Genomic DNA, 19242 nt, shown 5'->3' on the forward strand with positions numbered 1-19242 from the left:
GCAGGGTAAAAAATAACAAACTAAGCATGAACACGTATCACTTTGGTGTTTAATGTTGACTATCACTACAATATTGTTGATGTTTTATTAATTCTGTGGTAACAGTTGTAGATTTATTTTACTTGGATGTTGATGTAAATTGCTTTTGCAGGTCTGTTTTAAGTATTTAGGAGAAAGATTTTCAGCTACTATTTCTGTAAGCCTTTAAAAGCGATTCAAAGTTGTGTTTAAATGATTACTGCTGTCATTTGTTTTCAACTTTGAGAGTCACTCATAATAATGTGTCTGTACAAGTTTTATGAAAGATTTATAGACCTGTGAAATGAAATGCTGTTCTTTCAAAAGTTTACTATTATACTATTCTGGCTTTAACTTGCATAAAAAACTCATTTTCAGCAGCCTTCACTTGTTTTCTGTAAAACCAAGACCATGGGGGTGGTTCCTGCTGGAAGAGTGGAAAATTTTGTGAGTGGAATGGTTAATGACAATTAAAAGTTTCCATGTCTAAAAGGAACTTTGTGGCCTTTGGCTTCAAGAGGAAAGGTATCCTGCTATATGCAGCTTCTTTGGAGTGTCTTTTGGAGGATTATTGGGAATTTATAGATAAGAATAAGAATCTCGCTCTCCTTATTGTAATAAAACAGTTGGATCTGGTCTGATAGATTATAAACAAAAACATTTATCCTTGGTTGTTCTAATGAATAAAATAACTACTACATTTATGATAAGTTGGATAAGACATTTCTGTCAAGGAAGCTATGATTAACTGAGAACTCTGCTAGAACAAAAGTGAATCAATCAGCATTTGCAAGGAAAAAACAAAGATTGAACAGGGAAACGCTGGAAAGAGGAATAGGCACTTAGTCAAAGGAGAGAGAGGCTGATGATAAACATAATGTTGTTTTTACTAGGCTGAGGCAGATCAATCTAAAAGTCATAGGCACACATAGAGATTTTTTTTTTAAATTTGGAAAATTGATTGTTTTTTTTTTGTTTGAAATTCCCAACTAGTTAGTTGAGCAGCCCTGAAATTTCTACACTTTAACTGACCTGTGAGTCAAAAATTAACAGTAAATCCTAACCCACAGAGGGCAGTATTATGCTATTACAATGCGCACTCTGTAGAAGTCCTGGGAAATATGTCCCTGTCGCCTACCGTAGTGACGTCTCGTCAAAACAAGAAGCAAGCTGCTGGTGATTACAGCCGGATAGTTGGTTCAAACTTGGGTTAATAGCTGACTTTTATCATAATGTCTCAGGACGCCTGGTAAGTCATTGTCCTGAATGCAAAAGTAAAATGACTCAGACGTATTTTTAAGGACAACAAATATTATTTCTACGCATTGTAACTACTTTGAATATAGCTAGCGAAAGTGGTAGCTACGAAGATTAGCCAAATAAAATAACATGTATTTTTGTTTCGTGATTAAAAGGTAATCGCTTCGTGTGTCGGGAAGTAGTTGGTGGTTTTAGATTCGGATTAGAAAACAATTTGTTGTCGTTGTCGTCAGGTCTACTTATAACAGCAAATCAAATAGCGTTAGAGAATGGGGGAAAAGGAATGCTAAAAATGTCACATGATAAAACCAAAGCAATGATTCTGATAGCCATTTAGTTCATGCTTTTCGATTAAGCCAATACGTCATCCAAAGTCGTTCACTTGATCCGTTGTTCAGTAAGTTAATTTTTAGTTTGCAGAGTTTTATGCTTTAATCATTATTTTCATGATCATTGTGGGTTTTCAAAATATACAGTTTAAGTTTAAAAAAATATTTTATTTATTTATTTTTCATTTGCTACAACCTACGCAAAAACAAAGTTCAAATAAGAAGTTGCACGAAACTAAAATACCGTGCATCTGTTTAGTGATCTGAAACCTGAGTGTGACAAATACACAAAAAAATAAATAAAAATAAAAATCAGGAAAGGGGCAAATACTTTTTCATCAAAGACATTATGACTTTCACAACAGTATTGATATTAAGGAAACATAATCAAGATATATAAAGAAAATTCCACATCCTCTTGTGTCATTTCAAAAGTAGAGGTATTTATCATTGATGGAAAGGCCCCCGTCTCCTGAGTATCTGATATATCCATATGCAGTTCTTCCATTTGTGTAACAGGTAACATCTTTTTAGTCCAGTGTGGGGGAAAAAAGTCTGTGCAATACTGACGCAGGGACCCAAAAAGATTTGCGAATGACTTCTCAGCCAAGCAACATTTGTTACACTGTGAGGATGTTGATGGAAAGTTTAAATTCAGTTTGGTTTTGGAGTAATACAACCATGACACAAAGCATCATCTTTTTTATCTTTTATATTAATCACACCAAGTTTACTTGTAATGAAAAGTACTATAAAAATTAAATATATGAAAATATAATCCATGATTATATTAAATGCAAATTCATGCACTGAATCTTAGTTTTACTACTTCATCTTTGGCTACTTGATGATGTTGCAGTTCAAGTTACATGAGATTTTAACTCTCGTTTTTTATTTGCAGGTTACAAAATTACGATGCCACTTGCCGCTTGGCACAGGAAATAGCTGAAAACATCCATGAACGGAACAGACAACAGAGAACGGGGGGGAACCCTGCAAAGGTAGCCTCTTACCTCATAATTACAATAGTATTGCCTTCACATTCCTATTGTCTTGTTGCTTGTTCTTAGTAGTGAGCTTATCTTCTGTCTTTTCAGATAAACATGACCCTACGGGCTTCACTTCAGAAGCTGAAACAAAATATCGCTCAGCTCAAGGAGGGTTTGTTGCGGGCATCCTCATCTCGCCGCATGTATCCTTCAGTTTGTAACTGTGAAGAGCCTGCTTTGCTTACATTGGCAGAGGTTTTCCAATAGGGGGCATTAGAGTGTTTAGAAAAAGATCTCAATAATGCAACATGCTTAAGTTTTAGAAACATAAATTGTCCCTGCTCATCAAAAGTGGTTAAAGCATTGCGAATGTTTTGTGTGACCTTATCATGGCCTCATCAGAATGCAGTCTGAAGCTGACAGGAGGCAGAATCTCATTGATGACCTGCTAACCAGAGAGAAGCAGCTAAATGCAACTTTCAAGGGCGATATTACAGAGTCTGAACCCTCCAGGTAACATTAGGCGTGTTAGGTTATTATAAATGGGATAAAGTGTTAAGAAAATGAATACGTGCAAATATCACTAATCACATATTGTCCCACTTTCAAAGATCTCATTTTATTTTAACATATTCTGATCACAGTAGTGCTTGACGTAGTAGTTTCTTTACTTCTCCGCCCACTTTGGAATATTTGTTCACTGATAATTTCTGTCACTTCCCGGTCAGTGTCAGAAGAAGCAAACCAAGCATCACTGATTGATGAACATCCTGCTCAGATCACGCTGCCTTTCATTTTGTAACTTGTCCTCTTTGAGAATTTCTTTAGTACAATTTCCACCTCTGGTTGCCCAATTACAAATAATGAATCCTCATTCTCTTGTCTGTGTTCTTGACCTGAGAGGTCATAGGCTCTGGTCTCTGCTTTGATGATATGCCACCGGTCACTAACTTTCAGCGAGTCTTTGTACATCCTGTATGACCTCCCCTGGTGCTGTCACTCGGAGGAAAGTCTGTGTGCCTACCATTTTGACAGGGTGCTTAAGTTCATAGCTAATTCTTTTTCGTTAATGGATTTGCTTGCTTTGCACTGTTGATTACACGTTTGGCACACACTCATGCGCAAATGATGAAGACAGAAAGAGCAAGTTTATTACTAGCAATTGCGCATAGTGTACTCTATGCTGTATACTTACACAGCGTATTCTGCTAGTCAAGGAAAGAGCTGGATACCACCACTGTATATAAAAGATATACATGGATGTCATGGATTCCATATTATAAATCCTCAATGAGATGTCGGCCATTGCTATTTAGCAAGCTACATCTGTATGGCGCCATTGCACAAAGCTGTCACATATAGCTGTCAGATACTTCTGTGAGGTGCTGCCTTTAGGAGTCTCCACAGAGATCATCTGCCTCCATTTCACTCTATCACTTTCATTCTCTTCTGTCTCACCAACTGTTTGCATGTCCTCCTTCAGCATCCGTGAACCTCCTCTTAGGCCTTCCTCTCTTACCCCTGCCTGGCAGCTCCATCTTCAACATCCTTTGTCCAGTATATCCAATATCACTTTTCTGCACATGTCCAAACCATTCTCTTACCTTCATCCTCTTGCTTTCCTTCTCTCTCGCTGTCTCCTAATATGCCCTTCCCCTTTACTCTTCCTAGGAAATGCGCTAATAATATACTAAAATTACATTCACCAAAATTTAAATACAAACTTATTGGATGGGCTATACAATACAACAATTCATATTATTTGGCAGATAATTGTAATAACAGTTCTGCAAAAAGCACAGGCACAGTTCAGGGGTAAGAACTCCGTGACAAAAATGATCTGAGACGAGGCCAAGTGGCTACAGCTGCCCGTGTTGGTATATCTGTCTGTTAAGGAAGCTACCAAAAAAAGTTAATTCACTGTATAGATATTGTGAAGGGGAAAATGGGATGCAGCGATGAAAATGATTTGTACCAGGCTTTAAGTATATACATTTCATTGCTGAAGTCGGGCCACCTAACATGGGAGTCTCAGGGGATTGACTCATTTTGTGAGACTGCCTCATCTTGTGGTTTTAAGGAACCACTGTTTTACACCGTTGTAGGTTGACAGTGCTGTGAGGCAGACATGATAACTAGCAAATCTTTAGGCAGAGTCATTATTTTGTGTAAGATTTTAACTGGTGTGGGCCAGGTGATATTTACTTTAACAGGAAGAGATGATGTTATGTTGTTAACTTTCCCTGGCTTCTCATGGCTGTTTTTTAGTTGCATCCCTGTGGATGCTCAACATTCCTGGTACAGCATGCTTTATTGTGGTGGTATTTAATTTTTTTTTTTTTTTGACAAGTAGCTAAAATACCAAAATACGAGAACAAAGTTTCTCAGTTTCATCAGCTCAATAGACTTTAGAGAACCCGTGTGCTGATGCCTTGATGGGACTGCCTTTCTCTGATATCTTTCACAAGCTTTGGTTTTGTGATTGATCTGCTTAGTGGTGCTTTGCACTGGCTTTCATCTTTTTACAGACCACACACCCAATTACATAAAAGGTTCTGAAAAGAAAAAAAACTCAAATGAGATTTGCTAGTAAATTAGCTCGGCAAACTGTAATCATGTGGTCGTATGGCTTTTGGTTTGCTCAATGAGACCTAAATTTAATGGTGATATGTGGTGGGTAATTTGGATTTGTGGGTAGGATCCATTCCCACTGTGTGGTCTCTGAGGACAGAATGTGGGAAGGAGTAGATTTGGACATGCCTGGATAATCTAAGCTGATTTGTTAAACTCTTTTTTTTGTGAGAACGTTGGATAGAAAAAAAGTAGAACAACATTGCCAAAGGGACACTTTAATCCATCCCCAAAACAATATATTCCAAGCATCTCCATTTCAGACTAAGAAGGTGGCTATTTTGAAGCCTGAGTTAACCCTACTGGCCCATGGATCCATCTTTCCACTGTTATGCCTTAACCTTTCCATTGTATGTTATTGCAGTGGAAATAGTTGGAAGTAGTTAAATCTCACCTGTCTAAGTCACTCAGTCATTAATGGGAATGTTCGGGCTTCTGCAGTGGCAGTCTGTGTTTTGTGGGTACCAAGAGATCCACTTGACTGATTCTGGCGCTCCCTGCTGACTTGTTAATTGGATTTTCACACAAAACACTTGCATGGAGGAAGTGGAAGCCTGGCACATAGTCTCAGAGTAATCAAACCTGTTGGAGAGATTAGACTAAATGCCTTGTCTCACCCTCTTTTCAGATTGTATCAGCCTCTGCCTGCCTGCATTGTGAATAGCCTTAATAGCACTTTAGTGGCTACTTCAGAGGTGACTGGAAGCAGTCAGCAGACTGTGAATGGGGGTATGATAAAAGTAGTGTTCTGCGTTACTTGTGCAAAAAAAGCAAGCTGTTTTCATCTGGTTTTGAAAGGCTGATAAAACAGCAAATACCTAAAATTAAGTACAGTCAAATTATCAGTTTCTGTCTAGATTTCTGATAAAGCTGTATGTGGTTCAGGTCCTTTATGTTGGATTTGACCAACAGACAGCGCTGAAGAGACGCAATTAAAACCAGCCTCACTCACAGACCCTGAACCCATCACAGCATGACAGTCACAACTGGTGGGGGTCGGAAAGACAGCTTTAAGCTATTAGGAGGAGAATAGGTTTCAAACCACACAGGGTTGTTTAGCGCAGCACATTATAGTGTAAAGAGCTTTCTTGTATGTCACGTTGTCAGAGCAAAACCTCTGCAGTCCATTGTTCTGTGACAGATTAACATGCACTGTTTACATACTGCATGAGCCGAGGTATTTTCAATCATTAAAAGACAAGTAAATAAACAGTGTTTTTCTGTGATTTGTGGCGGCATTTTACTTTCATAGTTTAACTGCTGCTTATGCTTTGTTTGGAAAGTATCAGTAATTTAATTTCCAAAGCAAATTTTTATTTTTCATTATGGACCTCTTTTTTTTTTACTATTTAGGTTTTTTTTTTGTTTTGAAAGAATGCTGGGAAACTAAGAATTGTTATGATTATATGTCACAGGTCCACATTGATGGCCGGAGGAGCAGGAGCCAGCGGAGGCACTGCAGCCAACCCTTGGCTGATCAACGAATCGGAGGAGACCAAGGGGCTGACCTTTGGAGAGATTAAACAGCAGCAACAACGAGTCATTGAGGGTAACTACATGACTGTTCAAGAACAATTAAAATTATAGTAAATTTTATATATATATAGATATATATATATATACATAAATAGTACAGTACACATGTAGCATTTAGACAGTATCCTGTATTATTTTCCTTAGTAAACATAAGAAGGTAACAGTAAAGTGCATAAAGTCTTGGTGGAAGCAGCAAAATAAATAGATAACAAGAAAGTCCCAGGCACTAACATATGTGTATTAAACCTGTGCTGACCGAACAAAGGTTAAAACTGCATCATCATAATTCACACCATGAAGGAATATCGTAAACTCACCACTGTTTTTTTTTCCTTGTCTCTTGGCTCTGACATGACTCGAACACCCAGACATTAGTTCACCTGATTCCATATGACACTTCATTGCAATGTCTCCATTACGGCTCTGGTTATTGTCATTTTGGGATCAGAGATTCCTGTTAAGACAGTGAAACCAAACCACATGGAGGTTTTGTGTCCCACGTGGGATTTCTGGTGGAGTTGGGTAATGGCAAGCCCATGAACTTGTGGTTAAAAAAAATTCCTGTGGTAAAGAGTGTGTCAAACTTAGAAACCTGCAGAGGCCAAATCTCTTCTCTTCTCTTCTCTTCTCTTCTCTTCTCTTCCTTGTCTACGAGCAGCCTGTCATTCCAGTTTCACAAATATTTACGACATATATATGTCACCACTACTACATTTGTCTTTTTTTGTGTATCATTCATCACATTCATTTCATTTTGCCTTGTTTTGCAGTCATGGTAAATTACAATACATAAAATCAGTTGATTCATTTTTCGTCTCATGGTCAAGCTTGTAACAGTCTTTGTTTTCTTTCCTCTCTCATCTCAGCTCAGGATGCAGGCTTGGATGCACTAGCAGCTGTCATCGGCCGACAGAAGATAATGGGCCAGGAGATTGGCAATGAACTGGATGAACAGAATGGTAAGGTTTTATGTGCGTGTGTGTGTCTGTACATATTCATCAAATTCCAGACACATTACACAACACAGTGTGAAAGCAGTCAGCCATACCTCTCTTCTGCAGTGGAACTACTTGCCTCATAGACATTAATATTCCCCCACACCACCACATAACTAACAGTGCCCAGCACACACCTACTATTATCAGAGCACCTGGCATCACATTTAGGTCTGCCCCAATGTCCCTTGTCATATATCTTAAAGAGAAATGTAACCCCTGTGCTAAGGCAGCTTAAATAAATAAAAAAAAAACAGATCTTCTCAGAACTAATGGTTCTTTTGAGTTATTCCTGGCAAAATATCGCTCCTCAATCCATAAATAGCTTCCATCACAGGCAGATGTGCTGTACAGAATTGAGCGCATTGCTCCAGACTTTTTCTGTTTTTTTTTCACTTAGATGGGCGGTACTTGAGACACAAGATTTAAAGATGAACATCTGTCAACTGGTAAACAATTAGATACTATAATGCATTGCTCCCAGAACGCTGGAGTGGATAATAGGCAACCTCCTGAGGGTGTTGCCTTACCGAGAGGAAGTACATCCATATCTTATCATTTTTTGTAAAAAAAATTTAACCGTGAGGGCTATCTCTTAATGTTTGCACTGACAGAAAGCACAAATGCATTAATCTGTCAGTTCCTCTAGTGAAAATCAGGGGGGAAAAGTGAGAGTCAATAAAAGAGGAAAGTAGATATTTTAACACACAGCAATAATAAAGGAGTGGTGAGGCTGAATGACGTTATGCCTAGGAGTCAGACACTTGAGTATAAGTGGGTAAACTTCAAACTGAAGGTTTCTCTCTCCGTGGTTAGCCAGCTTATCTTTAAAACACGTAACATCAAAGTATCAGCAATCACCAGTGACTGTAAACTCTGGTGTTGTGTATTTGCAGAGATCCATAGGTGATAAAGCCTAAATCTTATATTAGGTACTGTTGACATTATAAAACAAATTTTCGTAGTGTGATGCCAAGTTAAAGTAAAAATAATTTTTTTTTTCTTTTGTTGACTGTCTGTTTAACCTTATAGGACCTGCTCGTCTGGTGTTTTTTTGTTTTGTTTTTTTTTTCTCCCCTTTTCCTAGTACAGTAATGTGTTTCTGCTTTGATGACCAGCTTCCAGTTGGGAGTAGAAGGCGTTGTACTATCCTGTAATATCCTGTCTGAGCAGTTGTGCCCAAACAAGTCTAGAGGTTGTATAACTGAATGATCTCGGTATGAAAACGTCCAACATTTCCTTCTGCTGTGAGGAAATGACAGATGTTTAACTGATGATGGTTGACAAGGATCAGTGAAGGGAATAGAAAGAAAGGAAATGTGAATGACTTTTGTCTGCTTTCCTGTTGTCACACTGAATCAGAGACAGAGTATTGCTCCAATTATCCAACTAGTGTGTTTATTGTGCCTTGAAAAGTTTTTTTTTTTCCAGCTTGTTGCAAAGTTTTGTTATTAAATATGAACCTGATTGGGCAATGGGGGAGTTGAAACTTAAAATTTATTTTTCTTGTTATATTTTAGCACTGGAAACAAAAACTTGTTTTTAGGCCTCACGTAAATCTTGAAAATAGATTTGCTGGTAGTTGAACTCTTCATTGCTGTAAAGGCCGAAAAATGTGACACCTGTGGGTAACGGACTCCATGTGTTGAAACCTGAACCAAATCTGAAGTAAATATGTAGAAACCTTCACTTGCTAGTACTTTTTTTTCTCCTCTCAAGACTGCTAATCAATATATTAGGTAGTAATCCCACTGTATGTGTTGGTTATGGAAGCAGTTTGTGGTGCGTGAAGGAAACTGGCATCTGGGGACATGCGGGATGCTGTTAAAGTGTATAAACATCATCTGATGGAGCGGTCTGAGCTTCTTACAGTTTCCTCGTTCTCAGTCCACATTTTACAGCCAGGCCTAAAGTTCTTTTAACTCGCTTACACCAGGTTATGATTTACAGCGCCTGCTCTTCCACAGTTTCTTTTTTTTTTTTTTTTTTAACCTTCCTATGTTGCTTCCCATGATTGTTCTTTTTCTGCCCTTTCAGTTGCATCTCACTCACTGTTGACAGCAGACTGTTATTTCATAACCTTTTACAAAATGTTCCCCCTTACTCTCTTCCATTTTGTCTTTTTTGTTCGTCTTGTGTCAGTAATATCTGTACCCCTTAGACTGGGGGGGTGAAAACGATGAAAAGGATGAATATGTTCTATATTTTTATGTAGTTTTTTAATTGCAAAAACACTTTCAATTTGCCTAGTGACAATTTCTCTAGAACTGATTTAGGAAAATGATACAACGGTGATTAAAACTGAAACTACTCTATCCTAGCAACACAACTGTAGATCTTTTGAGTACTTGCATTAAATGTAGCTGTATTCTTAAATGAGATATTATATTATAATTTCTCCTGCTTAGATACAAACTGTATTTGTATATAAGCATAAAAACTTTAATTATTTGATGCTCTTTGCCATCAAAAATGAAAAATACAGAAATCTATTTCCTCTGTACAAAGGATGATTGCTCAAGGCAGTTTTCTTACTTGCATTTAACATAAAAATTGACAACATAAAAAGTCAGAAGAATGTTTTCTGAGAGGGAGAGGAAATGGATTTAAGTTTTAAAGTAGGAGAATGTCAAGACTTCTACTTGATCTTGACAGTTGGCGTGTAACCTCGGCGTCCAACTGTCTTTCCGTCTTGTGGGGTTCCTCTTCCCCCTGATCACTGTACTGTAGCAGTGTTTCCCTATAAATAGATTAAGCTCTTTGTAGTTTGGCTAGTCAAGTCTAGCTCATGACCAAAGTGCAGTGGAGGTTGCAGTCATTTCCTTTTGGGGAAACGATTCCGGATGAGGTCAGCAATGAAGTTGACCCTTTTCAGAGGTTTTAAGATGAACCCAAAGCCCTCAACCCTTCAGTTTGACTGAATCAAAAAGAACTGAAATGTAGAAATGAGCAAGCAGACCATTTATCGCACTTTTAGTCTTTGCTTTGAGCTATTGCAAACTGCACATTTTCCAACTTTTCTTTCCAACTGCAGTAAAATAAGAAATTCAATCCTTGTTGTTTATGTGGTACAATTAGTTAAATGACATGTCATCATCAGTTTTTTCTTTTAATGTTTCTTATGTAATGTTGCCAAAGATTATTATGTTCTCATTTCCACAATAAATGTTGCCGAAAATAGTCCGACACCAACTAAAACAGCTCGCGTCAGCTGTAGTTTTCCTCACTACCAAGAAAGATCAACATTAATTTTGCTTTATTGGTGTTGATATTTCTCATATTGCGGCCTGGAGCGGTGACATCAGTCCATGTCAATGTCTTTTACTTATGAGTGACAGACAGTGGCAAGCTCACTAAATTAGCTTCTTTTGAAAAGGGTGGCCAAAGTTTGAGGCTGTCTCGTTTGTTAGATTTTAAATTGCACATTTGAATTGGATTTGACTGGTGGTGAAATACTGCAGCAGTGAAATATGCCATGTATGGTAAAGGCCTGTTCTTTCAAATCTTGTATGTGTTCAGTATATGTAATTAAAAACCAGGAAATGTAAACGCAGAGAGTGAAAGTTTTCTGCTTAGTTTTGGTCAGGAATTTTGTATTTAGCCTATGTTATTCAAATAAATGACTCATTTGATTTTTGCTGTGAGATTGTCAAACATACCAACACTGCCACTGAAACCTGCCATAAGTGTTGCCATAATATGGAATTGGTCTACTATCAGTCTGTGATCGGCAAGTTACATTTACATCCAATCTACTTCTGATAATACAACAATTAACTGTAATAGATCAGTGAAAATCACGTGTTTTCCTGTCTACATAGACATAAATTCACATTTGAATTTTACATTTGCACTTAGCAGCCTTCTTGTGAATACAACCAGCTGGCAGCCACCAGTTGTGCTTATTGATAAAGACTCATTCAGACTCATGGCAATATGTTGGAAATCTGTCTGCATTTCAAAATTTTACGTGTTACGCATATGATTGGAGTCAGTCCAAGTCAGACTGCGACTGTTTGCAGAAAGGTTGCCTCCTGTCAGGTGAGATAAGCCCTCATGTTTCCAGTATTCACAAAGTATTTTAATTTATTTGATAAAATAATGATATCTGCTCTCCCTCTCCATGCTGTATTGATGTTTTTTTCCACCACCCTCACTATGCTGTGCATCAAACTTGTGGCATGTTTTTGCGAGCATCTCTAGAGTCACTGCAGCCACTGATGTTGTAATGTTACCTACCGGCAACCACATGAGACTCATCAATCCCCTCTTCCTAACAGTACGGGTAGTGATCGTTACCGGTGAACAACTGTGGAATTAAAGCACTTTGAAACTACTATTGGGTTTTTTTTATATATCATTATTGTTATTATTGATATTTAATGGCCGCTGCAGTGGGTCAGTTTGTGTAACCTTTTGATGCATGTCACCACCCAGACTGAAGTGTGCTAATTGCCAAGTGTCCACTACTCTTTTAGCTGTTTTTTAAAACAGATCACAGTAGACGTAATTTTAGGCTGATTATTAAATCACTGATTTGATTCTGCTCTAGCAGAGCGTTTAAAGGGCCAATATGTGGAGGACTAATGACTTCCAAATAAACAGTAGATGGAGAGGAGAGAGGCACTCACTGCTGCACAGTGACATCAGCAGCTACCCCAGAGAACGCAGACCTCTTGGTTGCTCCTACTTTTAGAAACAGCTCAGTGAGCAAATAAACTATACTAATGATGGCACTGGCAGAAAGTCTGTGTGGTTAGAGCTGTTGATTGATTTATTGTTTGTTTGATTCACTTGGTTTGAAAACGAGGCTGGTGCTAGTGAGTAGTGTTTTCCAGACGAAATGGAAACGCATAGAGTTAGCGATGTCCAGAAGAGTGTTGTCATCAAAGGAATGTCAAGCTTGCAATGAGCCGAAAAAGAGCATCATCTTATGTGACCACCAGATTGGCTGACTGGTGTGTGACTGTGAATTATTGAGAGCTACAGAGGATGAAGGGAAAATGTTCCACACTCTCATAATTTCATTTCTCATAAGAAAATGACAACTTTAAGGACATCGTGAAGGGCTTTAAAGTGGTTTTTTAAACTTAATAGACGCACGTCTGATGGGAAAACAAAAGCCAGCCAAATGAAGATGCTCTGTCCAGCCTGACTTTTGGGCCATCAGAAATATGCCATAATCAATCACGAGTCCCTGTGTTCTTATTTCTCTATTTATCCATGTTGGTATCCATCTTTGTCTAAGGCCTTTTTGGTGTCTTATTGATAAAGTTGCGAAGGAGAGGGGGCTGACAGTGGCATGAGGGTCACCAATAGTGAATGATGAATAATCTAGTTTGGAACAGTAAAGAAATTAACATTTTGAGACACTAATGGAAAAACGTCTAAAGACATTCCATCAATCATGCTTTCTTTGTTCCCCCTCAGTGGACTAAGACCCTTTCTCTTATTTAGAAAAGCTTTCTTGACTGTTTTTGTGATTACACTGGCTTTTTTGTGTAGAATTTCTCGATGTTCCAGCAGTTCCACCATAAACAGTGATTGATCTCAATGTGATAGTCATTGGTAGTCCTTTTCACTCTGTGGTGGGTTGCATGAAAAAATCCATACATTAAAAGGTTGAATGTTTCCTTATGTGCTTTTCTGACATGGTGGCTCAGTGCCAGTAGGTTACTTTCTATCACACATACTTCTTCTTTGAAGCAATCCCTAACTGCAAAGTTTTCATATCTTTTACTGCTTATTAACATTGATTTCTTTTTGACCGGCTTGTTGCTTGAATAAAGCATTTTAAAATTTTTAAGTACAGCAAAATATTGATACTGGAAATGAACAAGATTTCCATGGCAATCAAGGTTATGAAAAATGTAGGCGTTTATAAGGAGATTTGACTCTCCAAAACAACCAAAAAAGGAATAGAATAAAATAATTTCCTACATCCTAACGTGTAGGTTTTCACTCGTCTTTTTTTCCCCCCCAATGTGTTTTTTGCATTACAAGCAGCAGTCTTTGTTCACCATCTTGACTTTGATTTATCTCGATCCATCTGGAGCAAATGTGTGCTGGTGATAGATGTTTGCAAGAAAGGCCCCACATTAAAAAGCCAGTGGCAGGATTGCTCGTACTCCAGAAAGAAAAATGGTTTGTCAAAGTGGTAAAAGAGAGTCATAGTGGAGACACCCGGAAAAACGTTTGTGCTTGCTTTAGCCATCTCACCTGCCACTGTTAAGAAGGTTAGCCATTGCTCAGCAAATACTGAAATCACATCAAAAAGTTTAACAGTAAAACAAAAACTTTTGTGAACATACAACTTCTGTACCACATAGTGACAATTTTATGCGTTAGTTATTTTTTTAAGCAATTTTTCCAGCCATCAAAAACAACAGGAAACACATTCGTATAAGCGTTTTACATGTTCTTTATTATTTAACAGCACCAATAATGTCGAAAGTCCAACATCAATGGAAAAACAAAGTGTGAAATTGAAAGTGGTATTCTCTAGTGGCCAACTTATGACGAAGCCAGTTTTAAAGCAGTTTGTGCCTTTTTTATGCATCATGGTGACTCATTTTTAGTTTCTCTGTATCATAATGTAAGTGATATTGTAGTACATTAAGAACCACCTAAACCACAGGTCTGTGTATCAAATGATCCTGACGTTGCAGGTTTGTGGGTGCTGATGTTTCTTTTGAAAAAAATCAAAAATAAAATCTTTTTATGGTCTGTTCAGCTCAAGTATTGCCTCTTTGTCATTGTGACTTTGTTAGTTCCTCTAATAAACTGTGTTGAAATCAGCTGCCTGTGTTTTAGAAACTGCATACAAAGTCGGACAAAATCATATTATCAGAATATTCTGTGTGTATAAGAAAGAGTAGAAAAACCTATAGTTATAGTACACCTCTGCTTTATTAAAGAAGCTTCTGTCTCACAGAAAATGAATGGCTATGGAAAAATAAGAGTATCTGTATATCTGAAATGGACAGAATCTGCCAGCTGAGATATTAGCATGCGGCTAGTTATTCTTACTTCCAGCTTTGTAGTAACTTTATCATGTTAACTGGGGAGAGAGAGATTGATTCGATCCCTGTGGGGACCTAATTTTGTTCTAGGCTTATTGTTTTGCTTTCTAGCTTTCATGTACTTGCATGCTTAGATGCACATTTAACAGACATGCTGTGCATGTGGACAGGCACTCAAAGAAGCCCAGTATACAGTATGATGCAGTAGTGAGTTGTGGTCTATCATACTTAGCTCATTTTCAGACCCGGATCCCTTCCAGATGTCTACCAACAGGCCTGTATGGAGACTGGGCGAGGTTCCCTTCCACTCCCTAGCTAGTCCATCAATTCTCACAATATACATAGCCACCATACTGGCACTTGTAAGCTTTTTCACAAAGTATTAATTGTGCATATTACCGAAAAAGAGTAGGCTAATGAGGAAAATGGGGGAAAAAAATCCAGAAGGTATGATTTCAACAACCTTTCCCACCACTGTCTTATAAGGAGATGAGACATCGTTGGAAACAAACACTCACTGGGCAAGGTGTTCTTTGATGAATTTGGCTTTATTGCCAGTAATCTATCTTTGTGTGTCTTAGAGTGTCTTATTCTGCAATTCCTTACTGCCATCTGTTATTATAGATTACACAAATTTTACATATAGTATTCCTGTAACCTTTAAAATAATGGCTTTTAGACTAAGCCATGACTGAGTCATCATGACTCATGATAGATAGATAGATAGATAGATAGATATGTATATATACATATATAATATACAGCAATTGCTAATTTTTATGAGACTTAATGGAGCTTTTTTTTTTCTTTTCCCACACTCCCAGTATGACACACAACTGTCCAGACATTAATTCACTCATTCAGCTCAGAATGATGACGGATACAGCCTCAACCCATTGCTGCCTTTTTGAATTAGAAGAATTTGATTGAATTAGAAGATTGCCATGGGAGGGAGTCGTGCTTTTCAAAATCTATTTTTGTACTACATAAACACCTTAAATAATGCTTTATTCAGCTATTCTTACTTTACTGCTTGGTGTTACTGTCTACAGTATTAATATACATTTGAATTTTATTTTATAGTAAACCTTATTTATTAGTAATCTTAGTGTAAAAACGTTCTATGCAAATATTTATTAAAAGCTCAGTTTTTTTTGTGATAACAAAACAAGGAGGAGCTGTGAAGTATATATTCTGAATGAAATTTGACAGTACACTGATGTTTATATTTATTATTCGGGGCAATCACATTACCTCTATAGCTGTTGGTGGTATTCATGGATGGGAACCTTTGCAATTTACAGCTGCCATTTCCTTTGGCTCTGACCAAAGGGTTCCCTGCCATTTAATGGTACCTTAGATGGACTCCGGCTTGGTCTGGCAGGTTCCTTTTGGCTAACGCAAGTGACAACGGGAACAAATCTCCTCCTCTGTTTATATAATTGCTAACCACTCTGGTTTGGAGGCTGCATTCAAAGGGCCGACTAGCAGAAAGCTGCCTTGCGCTTTCCTCAGCCTCAAGGAAGCATGGGTCATCCCACATAATGAGTGGAAGGACTTACTTTACTAAGTCTGCCTCAACCCACAGCTAGCACGTGGTTCCCATTTAAGCACAGGGGGAACATTGCACCTTCATCTTCTGGGCATTTTTATGTTTTAATGTGTGTGTGCAAGTGCACATATATACATCTGTTCTGTAGCAGCCTGCCCTCAGAGTCTGTGTGTGTGTTTGAAAGTGTGAGTGCCTTGTCTAAGTGTGAGATCATTTTGTTTGTGCCGAAGGTGTGGACCACATGTACAGCACATGTTGTCAAGTTGTGATTGGCACATAGATCGTATTTATATCTGCATGAAGAGCTAAGAGACCACTGTCCAGTCAGAGACTGCGTCTGAGCTAGACGTTAATGCAAGACCTCACATGTGAGTTGGCGCAATCACAGACGGTGCGGTAGAGAGCATGGTGGGCTAATCTTACAAATGTACTGTGCCGCTAGTAAGGTGAAGCGGTTTTATCCCTTCAGTGATTGAGTGGGGACATTTAAGAAGAGCAAGGTATTAAAAATGAGGGTTAGGAAAGAACCAGGAAGGACAGTATGACAGAAAGCACTGATGAAAGCAACAATGAGAATGTGCAATATTGAGATGTCTAGAGGAATTACAGTGAAGACAGCCTAATTTAGCTTACTCATTAGGAAGTTGGTTAACATATTTTATTAAAGCTATTGCAAAGAAAGAAATGGACAAATGAAGAATCACAAGCAAATAAAAAAAAAATTCTAAAGTGGAGGAAATGGTTAAAAATGAAAATAAGACAAAAAAAATAAACAAGCAAGCAAGTAACAAGCACAATAGCTCTTCTTTAAATTGAAAATAAACAAAATATCTTTCGGAACATCGATAATAAAGTATTTTACATGAAGTAAAAAATAGTCATAACTGTGAACTATTAAGTGTTCTGAAATCTCACTGCTTGTTTGTACTAAAATATGTGCAAGGTACTGGTAGACATAACATGCCCCGTATTGTTATTACGCTGGTGGGGCATTTGACAGAATCAAGCTTCAAGTGGGCCTTTAAGTGATGCCTATCAGGTAACCTTCAGAGTGATACATCACTGTTCCATTATAAATTGCAACAAGTCTTTAATCATCTGTTAAAAAAGTCTTCTGATCTGTTATCAGCTTCATCTGTTTCACTCTTGACTTAACCCCAGCCTGTAGTTTTGTCTCCAAGCTCCTATTGTGACACATCTGAGCCAAGCAGTACTTTAATGTTGCAGTGTGAATGGGCACACACTTTCCATACTAAGGAAGACCAACACACACCGATGTTTCTCCTAGGTGGACAGCTTTGTGGGGGACATGTTCAGTTAAGTTTTATTTGCATTTATTGAAAAGTGACTGCAAAATGCAGTGAAGACTTTCACTGTACTGAAATGAAACAAGGCTACGTGAATTGTTTAAGTAAAGTGAATAAAATAGTTTGGTTTTGTTTCTTTATATTTTTGCTCTTTGCTCCATGGTCATAATAGAAACACTGTAATTAGTTCTTCAGCAGTAGACTTGTGTAGCCCACACATGAATCCACTAGTGGGCAGTAGAGGCTGTGGCGGCACAGCAGCTGCAGGACTCAGTAAAACTGTGTGATTCCACCTACAAAGTGTAATTATTTAAACTTGTGTCCTTGTGTTGTGGGGGTGGAATGATCCAAGTTTAGGCAAGATGAAGAAAGAGTCATAGGATCTCTCACAGGTTTTGTTAATTTGTTTAAATCCTCTGAGGAGGGTTCTTCTTCTCCTTCAGTGATCAGCACCGCCTCCTTTTGACTCATCATCTGGAGGAACTCTGTAATTATGCGACAGCTGTAGGTGCAGCTGCTTAAATGCTTTCAGCATATACATGTAATACACTGTCATACTTAATAGGATCAGTATGATAATGACACATTTGTTAGTGTGTGTCATTGATTTATATGAGGGTAGAGTCCAGCTACTTGGGCTACAGTCACATGTTCGCCCTAATGTGTTTGTGTCACTGTGTATACATGTGGTTTTCTCACTGTTTAATTGTCTGCGCATCTAGCCGTGTTTTTAAGTGCAGCAAGGCATGTGGTATTGTTGCATCATGTTTTTGTGCCGGTTTCTTTGTACCCTCCATCATTCCTAGCTGCCCACAATTATGTGGGAGGCTGTTGAAATGGGAAGTTATTTTAGCCGCACTGGTGGCCAAACTTTCATTCTGGTTTTCATGAGTAGAGTGCAGTTACCCTAAATCCACCACAAACTTCAGCAGTTCATCTCTTCTGTCAGCCTAGCTTGCCAAATGTCCCTAACTCTGTCAGTTTCAAATTCAAATATATGTTTCTGGCATGACTGTGTTTCAGCGCAATATTTTGGATCGCTTTCTAAAGTTCATAAATATAAATGACATAGAGGGAACAAATAGTTGTGCCATGCTGAGAAAGCTGAGTAAACAAATGGAAAACAAATAATACTAAGCTCAATGAAATGGTTTCATAAAAACTTTATTGTTCTGTTTTGAGTCTCTGAAAAGTAATATATCTGTCCATCCCTTTTTTTGGCATAGTTTGTTTAAATATTTGTTTAAATGTTCAAACCTGCTCAGCTAAAACAAACAATTTGAAAATGTAACTTATTCAGATTATCATGTTTCTGTTCTAAGTGCTGCAAGTTATTTGCAGTCAATATGATTGAATTTGGTTGGAAGTAAAAACGCGGTTTGACCTTCTTGTCTTATTTCTATAAAAACCACCTATTAGTATTTAAAGGTTTCAGAGAGACTTCAGAAATGCCGACTTGAACTCAAGAACCTTTTTGAAAGCTGTACAGACCAAGATCCAAAGTAAAGTCCAGATTTGATCCCAGCATCTCTGAGAATTTTCCAGGCTGAAAAACACCTCTGTGATGTTTCATGTTCCATGCCCCACTGATCCCCAGAAGATA

At 38.0% G+C, this 19242-nt stretch overlaps 1 protein-coding gene across 1 annotated transcript in view; it reads left to right on the top strand.

The window, feature by feature from the left end:
• The first annotated feature begins 1159 nt into the window (after positions 1-1159).
• The window catches only part of stx8 (syntaxin 8), a 42262-nt gene continuing 24179 nt past the window's right edge, over positions 1160-19242 (top strand). The window contains exons 1-6 of the mRNA XM_063476512.1: positions 1160-1267; positions 2509-2608; positions 2705-2799; positions 2999-3109; positions 6643-6776; positions 7630-7722. Coding sequence (XP_063332582.1) covers positions 1251-1267; positions 2509-2608; positions 2705-2799; positions 2999-3109; positions 6643-6776; positions 7630-7722 — 550 coding nt within the window. The 5' untranslated portion in view covers positions 1160-1250. The remainder of the gene's footprint in view (positions 1268-2508; positions 2609-2704; positions 2800-2998; positions 3110-6642; positions 6777-7629; positions 7723-19242) is intronic.

Source organism: Pelmatolapia mariae, linkage group LG6 (assembly GCF_036321145.2).
Source record: "Pelmatolapia mariae isolate MD_Pm_ZW linkage group LG6, Pm_UMD_F_2, whole genome shotgun sequence".
NCBI classification, from domain to species: domain Eukaryota; kingdom Metazoa; phylum Chordata; class Actinopteri; order Cichliformes; family Cichlidae; genus Pelmatolapia; species Pelmatolapia mariae.